The following is an 11,456-nucleotide window of genomic DNA, read 5'->3' on the forward strand; positions in this document are numbered from 1 at the left end:
GGGCTAATGCTGCTCTGTCTTCAGGAGTAGGACTAGGGAGAAAAAATTTTGGCTACGCCCCTGAGGCAGTCTCAGGGGGTATACCATCCATTCCTGCTATAGGACTATAGGTTTTTTCTGCCTAGTCAGTATAAAAGGACTTGGCTGTTTGCTGGGATCTGCGGTCCTGGCATTTTTTCGTTTTTAAATGGAATTTTTTTCCTTTTTCTTTATTTTTTTTGTTCCTGTGTGAACTACAATCAACCTGTTCCTGTGTGAACTACAATCAACAGCCGGACTGGGCAATGCACTGGATATCCTAGATCCTTATGGTCCTCCCAGTCTGGCCTGCAAGTGCGACCCAACTATTAGCTCTGCGCTAGGTTGGCCACGACATAGCCCCAGTGGACGGGGGCTGGCTGGCGAGTGAAATACCTTGCAAGGTCGCATAGCCCTGGTCATGACAGCAGTCACGATCAGAGTCACAGTGGTTTCCTCCCTCTCCCTAGCAGGGTTTCCCTGTGTTGGTTGCCCTCACCTGCCCCCCCCCCTTTGAGGGGCAGGGGTGTTTTTTTTGGGTGGGGGGGGGGCTTCACTGGTGCTGGGCCGGAAGGGTGGGGGGTGTATGTCGCTGACGGCCCCCCTTTGGGGGTGCCTGTACCTTTGGTGCTGCGGGGGGTTCCCTCCTGGTGGATTCTTATTTCCATGGGGTCCCGCGCAGCGCCTAATGGCGCCGCTATTTTGCCATGGATGGTGTTCTCTGGCTTCGGCAGCCATGTTTGTTTAGTCCAGTGCCCATGTTTCCCATTGAAGATAGCGGCGACCATTTGCTTGTAGACCGGTGCGGTAATGTGCTGCAGGGGCCTCTAGCGTCAGTGTCGGCTCTTCCTCTTTGATCGCAGTGTGGCAGGCGGTTTGGCGCTCTCCAGCTCTGGTGTGGTGAGTTCTTGTGGATGTACAATCCTTCCTCTGCTATATACAGTGCCGCGGGTGCGCTAATTCTTGTGCTCCAAGTAGTGTGCGGAGGTGGGTTCTTTTTTTTTTAAACTTTCTTTTTGTGGACAGTGCGGCTCCGATAAACCATGGAGCCTCTGGAGCGTGTATCAGCACCTGACCCACTCCTTGAAGCCGCAGGACCCTCTGGGTCTCAATCTGCCCTGGCAGCCATGAGGGTGGCCTTGCAATCACTTGTATCAAAGGTTGATATGGCCCTGCAAAGGCGACCTACCAAAAAGTATCCCCTGCTTTCACCTGTATCCTCTGCCTCCTCAGAATCTGAGGTGGATTTGGCCGCCGCGGACGAGTCAGCCCACTGGGTCTGTGTCCATGCCCCTCAGAGTGCTCTAACAGTGAGGATGAATCCTCTTCCCCTGCAGCCGCGCATGAAAAAGCGCTGGTGGAGGCTTTGATTGTGTCAGTGCAGGAAACTTTAAAGTTGAAGGACTCAGCTTATGCTGAGTCGGCAATGCTGGTGCAGTTTGGCACCCGCAAATCTTCCAGGGTGACAAAGGTGTTCCCTTTTCCTGCCTATTTTGACGAGATTGTCACTAGATTTGGTTCCCCAAAACGCATGGTTGGAATACCTAAGCGTTTCGCTAGGAGATATCCCTTTGAGGAGTTTTTCCTAAAGAAACTAATGGTTCCACCATCGGTGGACTCTCAGGTTTCCAGGCTAAATAACGCCACACTTTTGCCCGGTGGAGGATTCTCTATCCTTTAAGGATCCTTCGGACAAGAGAGATTAGGCTCTAGTCTGTTACTTTTTCACCATGGCAGGTTCAAGGTTGAGGCCGGTGTTTGCTATCACCTTGGTATCCCAGACTTTAACGGAATGGGCGGAAAATTTACGCCAGGATCTGGAAGGGGGTCAATGCCCTCCTGAGCTGGCGGATCAGTTGATCCAGGGGCTACAGTACATTTGTGATGCATCTTTGGATGCGGCCCCCTAAGCGGCAGGTTATCTGTGACAGCGGTGATTCTTCACCGCATGATTTGGTTGAAGTACTGGTCGGCCGACTAATGTACCTTTTGTAGGTGACCGTTTGTTCGGCGCCTCTATGGAAGAGATCATTAAGGGGCCTTACAGGAGGTAAGAGTACATTACTTCCGCTGGTTGCTAGGGGCAAGGAACCTCATCGTAAATGTTGTCCTTTTTTCTCGGCTCACAAGCGGCCCTTTCATCCATCTGTATTGCAGGAAAAGAGTTTGAGATCCACCCGTAACTTCACGGGAGGCTCCACCCTGGAATAATGGTAAGTCGAAAGCGGGCACTACCGGTTCCACAGACAAGCTTTTCCCAGCCTGAAGGGGCGCCCTTACCTGCATCTGGGGTGGGGGGACGTCTTCGCCCTTTTCCGGACCCGTGGACCTTGCTCATTCAGGACAAATGGGTACACACATTAATTCAGTTTGGTTACAAGATCGAGTTTCGGTCCTTGCCTCCAGCAAAGTTCTTTCCTTCCAACTTGATCAGCTACAGGGCCTCTATGGGGCAGTGCAGGACCTGTTAGCACAAGGAGTCATTGTGCCGGTTCCAGAGTTGGAACGTTTTAAAGGTTTTATTTAAATCCGTTTACAGTTGCCAGGAAGGAAGGCAAGGTTCGCCTGATCTTGGACCTCAAGGCTCTGAACCACTTTGTGCTGATTCAGAAGTTTCGGATGGAGTCCATCCGGACGGTAGTAGATTTCCTTCATCAAGAGGATGTGCTGGCTTCTATCGATCTCAAAGATGCTTACATTCATATTCCAATATATGTCCTACATCTGCAAAAGGAGATTCCGGAGAAATCCTCAGTCTCTAGACAATCTGATCCTGCTGAGCCGGAGTACGTTGGAGTCCCTGGTTTGGTGGCTTTATTCTCTGGAACTTCGTCAGGGAAAATTATTTTTTCCCCTGTACTTGACAGTCGTCACCATGAACGCAAGTCCTTCCGGGTTGGGAGGCGTCCACGGCACAGAGTGTGCTCAGGGGGGTCTAGACTCCAGAAGAGTCCAAGCTACCTATCAATATACTGGAGCTCTGAGCGATCAGACTTTGTCTGGGTCATTGGACAAGTCGTCTCCAGGGGTGTCCGGTACGATTCAGTCAGACAATGCCAAGACCGTAGCCTATGTCAATCACCAAGGGGGCAAAAGAAGTGTCCCGTCGGCTCGGGAAGTAGCCGGCATTCTAAGGTGGACAGAACGCATCGTTCCAGCCCTCTCTGCTGTACACATTACAGGGGTGGAAAATTGGCAGGCAGATTACCTCAGTCGACAGGCGTTGGACCAGGGGGAATGGTCACTTCATCCAGAGGTGTCTGGATCTGCCTCGATCCTGCGCAGGATCAAGGCAGAAGGGATTCTGGTCATCCTAGTGGCTCCACACTGGCCTCACTGGTCTTGGTATGCAGATCTGGTATGGCTGGTCGCCGATGCTCCTTGGAGACTTCCTCTCAGGGAAGATCTGCTGTCTCAAGGGCCAATGACGGCTTGGCTGTGGAAAGCAGGTTCTGAAGGATAGAGGGTTGTCTGAATCAGTGATCCTTACTCTGTTACTCTGTTAAAAGCTAGAAAATCTACTTCTAAGATTTATTATTGTACATGGAAGTCGTACATTGCGTGGTGTGAATCCCTCAGGGTTCTCCTTCGCTCCATTTCGGTAACACGGATCTTGGGTTGAGCAGCGCCTGGCCTTGAGTACCATCAAGGGCCGGGTCTCGGCTTTGGCAGTTCTCTTTCAACATCAATGGAGTTAGACACTTGGTTCCTCCAGTGCGGTCTCCGTTGCCGTCGTGGGACCTCGATTTGGTGTTGTCGGTTCTCTAGAAGCCTACCTTTGAAAATATTCGGGAGTTTTCCTTGCTTACGTTAATCCAGAAGGTGGCCTTTTTGCTGGTTAACACTCCTGCCCGCAGGGTGTTGTATCTGGCGGCGCTGTCTTGTGGTTTACCTTACCTGTTAGTTGACAAGGATAAGGTGGATCTTCGTCTATGTCTGTCGTTCCTTCTGAAGGTCGTCTCTGATTTTCATTTGAATGAAGACATTGTGTTGCCTTCCATGTGACCCAAGCCTAAGCATCCTAAGGAAATTGCTTTGCATTCCCTGGATGTGGTTAGGGCAATAGGAGTGTACCTGGCAGCTACGGAGTCTTTTAGAAAGTCAGACTAACTATTTGTCCTCATGGATGGACCTCGCAAAGGGCTGGCTGCTTTTGCTGCAACCATTTCCAGATGGATCAGACAGACTGTGGTTCAGGCTTATTCCATTAGGGTCCTTCCGTCATCAGGTGTCAGTGATGCAGGTTTGCAAGGCAAAAGTTTTATAAAGGTGGATGTGTTGGCATCTGCAGGTGCTTCCTTCGGCCGCAAGGTTTTGCAGGCTACTGTTCAGACGACTTGACCTCTTTGAGGGTGTTTTATATTTTTTTCAGGTGAGCTCCAGTTGTTGATTGTTGAGCTTCATGTTACCTGGTTGGCTATTTTTAGTCTTGGGGAAGGTTTTTTCTTACTGTTCCCACCCCTCATGTTTGACACTGCTTTGGGACATCCCATATAGTCATAAAGATGAGGAGCTGTGTCTGTCAATGAACGAAAGAGAAAATGGGATTTTTGACTTACCGTAAAATCCATTTCTCTGATGATCATTGACGGACCCAACATCCGCCCCTCTATGGAGTTGTGATTTTTTTCTTCTGACACTGCTTGTAACAGAACTATATACACTGAATACCTATAGCAGAGAGTGGGAGTATACCCCCTGGGACTGCCCCATAGGCATAGTTACGTTTTTTGTCTGCCTAGTGTCCTACTCCTGTAGGGGGCAGTATAACCCATATAGTCATGAAGATGAGCTGTATCCGTCAATGAACATCAGAGAAATGGATTTTACGGTAAGTCAAAAATCCCATTTCTCTTACGTCCTCCGACAGTCGCCGCCTCTTCATATTCGTCACATATGGGGTATTAGACTTTGCTCCGAAGGAGTAGCTAGGCAACAGAATATGTTAACAATAAAGCTTTAACATATCCCACCCTCAAGGGATGGTCCCCTCAGTCAATACCCTCCTACTTCCTGCAACCATATCTCAGTTTTAATGTCTAGCTTGTCAGGAGTGGCTGGCTCTCTCTGTGCTGGGACTTTCTGTCCCAGACTCTTTCTTCTTTTTAATATTTTGTTTGAGTTTTTCTCTCTACCTTTATTTAGCTGTTATTTTGTCAGCGTTAGTTAGTTCTTCGGACGAAGAGGATCATGCGGACTGGGTCTCGGGCTGATCCCCCTGGTCGCAGGTCGTGGGTCAGTGGCTTCCCAGTCTGCCATCGAGCGTTCAGCCAGGTAACGCTCCTGGCACAGTGAACGACCCATCCCTGTTCGGTGCAGGGATGATTGGTGAGGTGGCTACCTCACTGGACGCTGTGCGGTTTCTTAACCCCCATTTTGTGCGTCTTGAATTGCGACTCTCCCTGCCTCATGTGCAGCGGCTTGTTCGCCTGTGCGGGTCCCCCACGCCATGTGAGGTAAGTGTATCTATGTGGGGACCTGTCTGTCTGGGGGGGTGTCAGTCTGGGACTGTGTAACCTGCCTCTATTCACACTGCTTGTCTCCCTATCTCTCAGCTGCATGCTGTGGGCTGCAAGGGGGGGGGGGGAGCTGTATGACACTGTGTGTGTCAGACTGGTCAGTGTGAGAAGCTGTGTGCTGTGGGGCATGTTTTTTTTGGCATGTTTGGGCACTATACGGCGATCGCTGCGGCGATCTGACATGTATTCTGATATTGGAATGTAATGTGTGTTTTAATGCACTGTGGAGCGGCGGTTTCGGCGCCAAACGACGCCATTTTGCCTACACCCGCTCCGGCCGCATGGTTTACATGCATGGCGGCCATTTTCTTGTAGCCTCCATAGGCTTACATAGAAGCGCCCTGGCAGCATCACTTCCTCTTTCCTGGAACACCGATCGAGGCAGCAGCAGCGGCGAGGGTCTCCTCAGGTTTTATCCTTCTGTTCTTGCTATCCATTGCCTGTGTTCAGTTTGCATATTCCCTGTGGGGGTCTCATTGTGCTTGAGTGTGGTGCGGTGGGCTGCGCTTGCCGCGCTTGCTTAAAAGGGGCAGTTAACCCTTGGTTGTCTGGCATTACAGGGGCAATGGATTCTCAGGAGGGCAAATTTCCTACAGTATTGGTGGAAAGCCAGGGGACCGCTGTTTCCCCCCCAGGGGGGGGATTTAGCCACTATTGTGGCTGGCCTTGCTGCTCAGGTGCAAATGCTGGTGGCTGCTCAATCTACTAAAAGGCCCAGAGTTGCTCTTTCCTCTGATTCTGAGGGTGAAGGTGATGGGGCTGTTCTGGCAGGGGCCTCCTTATCGGGGTCCCGCTCCTCTCTTGATCTAGTGGGGTCTGAGGTGGAGGCTGAAGTTGAGGGGGTTGATAATTCTCCCCCTGGCTCGCCTGAAGAGCTTGCAATCATGGATGAGTTGATTGCTTCCATTAAGCAAACGCTGCGTTTGCAGGACGAAGTGTGTCCCCCCGCTGCCTTGGCGGCTTATGGGACGCAGAGGAAACGCAGGACGCCGCAGGTTTTTCCCTGCAATGCTGATTTTCAGCGCGCTGTTAAGGATCAATGGCGCGATCTGCGCAAGCCTTTTGCGGTACCGAGTAAATTCAAGCTGCGTTATCCTTTTTCGCCTGCCACTGATGAAAGGTGGTGTGTGCCTCCACCAGTGGATCATGCAATTGCGGTTTTGAACAAAGCCACTGCGATTCCTGCAGAGGGTTCCCCTGTTTTCCATGATGCCACGGATAGGAGATTGGAGTCTCTTGCCCGTCATACTTATTCTGTTACGGGTTCTATGCTTAAGGCTCTGTTTGCTTCTCTCATGGCGGCCCATGCGATCGCAAGTTGGACGCAGATGCTTAGGCGCGTCCTAGTGGCCGACTCGGCCTCGCCGGCGACCCTGGATATGGTGGATCAGATCCACCAGGGTGTCATGTATCTGTGTGATGCGGACCTGGACCTGATTCCGTTGGCTGCACGTGTGCACAGCGTGGCGGTGTTGTCTCGCCGCCTGGTCTGGTTGAAATGTTGGTCGGTGGACCAATCTTCACGTAAGACCTTAGCCAATCTGCCTTATGATGGGTCTCGCCTTTTTGGGGAGTCCTTGGATGTGTTGATTAAGGGGATCACGGGGGGTAAGAGCACTCTCTTGCCCCATTTCCCCAAGGCTAAGGGGGCTTCTGGGAAGAAGCATGCTAATTTTCGGCCCCCTCAGGGGTCCTTTCGTGCCTTTCGGCCGCACTACAAGGGCAAACCGTTCAAAGGTCAAGGCTCTCAGAAGAAGCCCTGGTCTGGTAAACAGAAGTCCGGCCAATCCGGACCTGCAGCCCATAACAGTTCGGCCTGAAGGGGCGCCCTCACCCAGTTTTGGGGTGGGGGGACGCTTGCTCGGTTTTCTTCAGCCCTGGTTGGCCCGTGTGCGGGACAGATGGGTTCTGGAAATCGTTCGATCTGGTTACAAGATCGAGTTTCTCTCTCGGCCGGAGAGCAGATTTTTTCCCTCAAATCTTCAACTGTCTCCAGAGCGCTTGCGGGACCTGCACCTGGCGGTGCGGGACCTGAGGGCTCAGGGAGTGGTGGTTCCGGTGCCTCATCGGGACAGGTTTCGGGGGTTTTATTCCAATCTGTTCACCGTGCCCAGAAAGGAGGGCAAAGTTCGTCCGATTCTGGACTTGAAGGCTCTGAACCGCTCTGTGCGGGTTCGCAAGTTCCGCATGGAATCCCTGCGGTCGGTGGTGGCTGCCCTGGCTCCGGGGGAATTCATGGCCTCCATCGATTTGAAGGATGCGTACCTTCACATCCCCATATTCGAGGGTCATCAGAGGTACCTTCGATTTGCCATTGCGGAGGATCACTACCAGTTCGTGGCGTTGCCCTTTGGTCTCGCCTCGGCTCCGCGGGTCTTCACCAAGGTGCTTGCACCGGTTCTGGCATTATTGAGGGCCCAGGGCGTTTCTGTCCTGGGGTATCTGGACGACATTCTGGTTCGGTCTGCGACCAGCCAGGGTCTGGAGGAGGACCTGTCTGTCATGATGCAAACTCTACCGGAGTTTGGTTGGACGATAAATTTTCCAAAGTCGACACTGAGTCCGTCGGTTCGTCTCCCCTATCTGGGAATGATACTGGACTCGGTGCAGGCGAAGGTCTTCCTGCCGGAAGACAAACTCAGGACTCTCCGGGAGGAAGTCAGGTCCCTCAGGGACGTTCCGAACTCGTCTCTGCGGACGTGTATGAGATGTCTGGGATTGATGGTCTCGGCCTTCGAGGCGATTCCTTTCGCACAGTTTCACACGCGGGGTCTCCAAGCGGAGATCCTGTCCAGGTGGGACGGGCGACCTCAATCTCTGGATCTTCAGATCTCGTTGAGTCTTCGCACCAGGGAAAACCTTCTGTGGTGGCTCCAGTCCCCGTTGGTGTCCGGGGGCAAGTCGTTTCGTCCGATCTCGTGGACGGTAATCACCACGGATGCCAGCCTGTCGGGCTGGGGTGGAGTTCTGGGCGTTCTGTCCGCTCAGGGGACTTGGTCGGAGGGGGAGTCTTCCCTTCCGATCAACATTCTGGAATTGCGTGCGATAAGTCTCTGTCTTCATCGCTGGACGGACCGGCTGCAGGGTTGCCCGGTTCGGGTGCAGACGGACAATGCCACGGCGGTGGCCTACATCAACCACCAAGGGGGCACCAAGAGTGCCCGAGCGGCTCGAGAAGTGGCCGACATTCTGTCTTGGGCAGAGACTCATGTCCCTGCGATAACGGCGGTTCACATTCCGGGAGTGGAGAACTGGCAGGCGGACTATCTGAGTCGCCAGACCCTGGATCAGGGGGAATGGTCTCTCCATCCGGCTGTCTTCCAGACGTTGTGCGCGAAGTGGGGTCTTCCAGATGTGGACCTGTTCGCGTCTCGCCTCAACAACAAGGTGAAGAGGTTCGTGGCAAGGACGCGCGACCCTCGGGCAGACGCGTCGGACGCGTTAGTGGCCCCGTGGCATCAGTACAGGCTGATGTACGCGTTTCCACCGATTCAGTTGCTGTCCAGGTTCCTTCGCAGGTTACACTCGGAACGCAGCACGGTGATTCTTGTGGCACCGGACTGGCCTCGCCGGTCCTGGTACGCAGACCTCGTGAATCTGGCGGTCGACGCCCCGTGGCGTCTGCCTCTTCGAGACGATCTACTGTCTCAAGGACCGATATACCATCCTGCTTTACAGTCGCTGGCTTTGACGGCCTGGCTGTTGAGACCGAGGTCCTGAAGGAGAGGGGTCTCTCTCCGGAGGTCGTCCATACCTTAATCAATGCGAGGAAATCTTCCTCGGGGAAGGTTTATTACCGTACTTGGAAGGCCTATTTTGCCTGGTGTGAGTCCAGGGGGTTTTCACCCCGCACGTACTCGGTGTCCCGTGTGCTGTCTTTCCTTCAAACGGGTGTTGATCAGCGTTTGGCGCTGGCTACGATAAAGGGTCAGGTGTCTGCTCTGGCCGTTCTGTTTCAACGTCCCGTGGCTTCCAACCCATTGGTTGGCACCTTTATTCAGGGTGTGCGGCATCTGGTTCCCCCGAGGCGGGATCCTCTGCCCCCTTGGGTCTTGAATCTCGTTCTATCTGTGTTACAACGTGCTCCTTTTGAACAGATCAGGGAGATCTCGTTGTCTATGTTGTCCAAAAAGGTCGCCTTTTTGGTGGCGATCACTTCGGCTCGCAGAGTGTCGGAGCTGGCGGCTTTGTCCTGCAAGTCTCCGTACCTGGTTATTCATTTGGATAAGGTGGTCTTGCGACCTAATCCTTCTTTTCTTCCGAAACGAGTTTCGGACTTCCATCTTAATGAGGATATTGTCTTGCCTTCGTTGTGCACGAAGCCTAAACATCCGAAGGAGGTGAGATTGCACTCTCTGGATGTTGTTCGGGCGATAAGGGTTTACCTTAAGTCGACTGAGTCTTTTCGAAAGACGGACTCCTTGTTTGTTCTTCCAGAGGGTCCTCGGAAGGGCATGGCGGCTTCGGCCTCTACCATCGCCAAATGGATCAGGCAGACCATTGAACAGGCCTATGCCTTGCAGGGGAAGGTTCCCCCTGTGCCTGTGAAGGCGCACTCGACTAGATCTCTGAGTACGTCTTGGGCCTGTCGTCATGGGGCTTCTGTAGCCCAGGTGTGTAAGGCGGCGACTTGGTCGACCGTGCACACTTTCACAAAATTCTACAAAGTAGATGTTCAGGCATCGGCGGATGCTTCCTTTGGCCGCAAGGTTCTTAGTGCGGCTGTTCCCTAGGGTCCCTTGTTGGGGACTCCTGGCTGTTGGGATAAGTTTTGTGTCCCCTGGTTTTTTGTCTTTTCCTGGGTTGTTGCTCCTGTTGAGCACTTGTTTTTTGCTGTTGCCCAGCTGGTTCCTTCCTTTGGTAAGGTTCCTTCTTTGATGCGGAGACTGCGTTGCCTTTCGGCGCGAATGCGTTTCCCACCCCTCATGTTTGCACTGCTTTGGGACGTCCCCATATGTGACGAATATGAAGAGGCGGCGACTGTCGGAGGACGTAAGAGAAAACTGAATTTTTGTAAAATCTTACCTGTAAAATTCCTTTCTCTGAGTCCTCCGACAGTCGCCGCCCCCGCCCCTCTTTTGGGGTTTGATTGTGTACTCTACTGCTATTCCACTAAAACTGAGATATGGTTGCAGGAAGTAGGAGGGTATTGACTGAGGGGACCACCCCTTGAGGGTGGGATATGTTAAAGCTTTATTGTTAACATATTCTGTTGCCTAGCTACTCCTTCGGAGCAAAGTCTAATACCCCATATGTGACGAATATGAAGAGGCGGCGACTGTCGGAGGACTCAGAGAAAGGAATTTTACAGGTAAGATTTTACAAAAATTCAGTTTTTTCCTGATATTCGGTTTTCTTAAACTCCGTTAACTCAGTTTTTACTCTTTACCTAGCAACAGGAGCTTAACAAAGTGGTTTATTCCTTCATTAATGTTACACGGTGCTCTGACCTAGAATACATTTTGAAAGATTTGTTGCTTTCTTGCCTAAAATACATTTGCCTTCTTTCTTGCCCTACAGAGCCAGAAAACATAAGGATTACCCTTTCATTGCTGAGTATTGAGTGGATGTGTCTCTGGTAAAATCCGTGGTTGTGTTCCTCCGTTTTCTAGTTGATGTCTAGTCTTTGTTATGTAGAAAGCATAGTTCAGCAGTAAGGAGTGAAGCCAAGGAAGGGACTGCACCATCTGACTGATTCATTTCTCCAAAAAAAAAAAAAGTGCCTGACTCAAGAATATATGATTGCAGGTTGGCAGGCCGCCTTAACAGCATTTCTTTAACAAACTCCAGTTTACTCCTCCTGTAAGGAAAGCACTTGCCAGCAACTCCTGTGACACTTAGCAGTTATTTAGGTTTGCTTTTCCAAATAGATACAATAAACTTGGCTTCTCAAATTGCTTCATTTTGCATTTTCTTTAA

The 11,456-nt window shown here is 51.8% G+C and overlaps 1 protein-coding gene across 1 annotated transcript in view; it reads left to right on the plus strand.

The window, feature by feature from the left end:
- Nucleotides 1–11,212, plus strand: part of AKR1B1 (aldo-keto reductase family 1 member B) — a 73,657-nt gene extending 62,445 nt beyond the window's left edge. The window contains exon 10 of the mRNA XM_082256648.1: nucleotides 11,058–11,212. Coding sequence (XP_082112774.1) covers nucleotides 11,058–11,100 — 43 coding nt within the window. The 3' untranslated portion in view covers nucleotides 11,101–11,212. The remainder of the gene's footprint in view (nucleotides 1–11,057) is intronic.
- Nucleotides 11,213–11,456: the final 244 nt, after the last annotated feature.

This window comes from Pelophylax lessonae (genome assembly GCF_965119305.1).
Source record: "Pelophylax lessonae genome assembly, chromosome: 4".
NCBI lineage: Eukaryota > Metazoa > Chordata > Amphibia > Anura > Ranidae > Pelophylax > Pelophylax lessonae.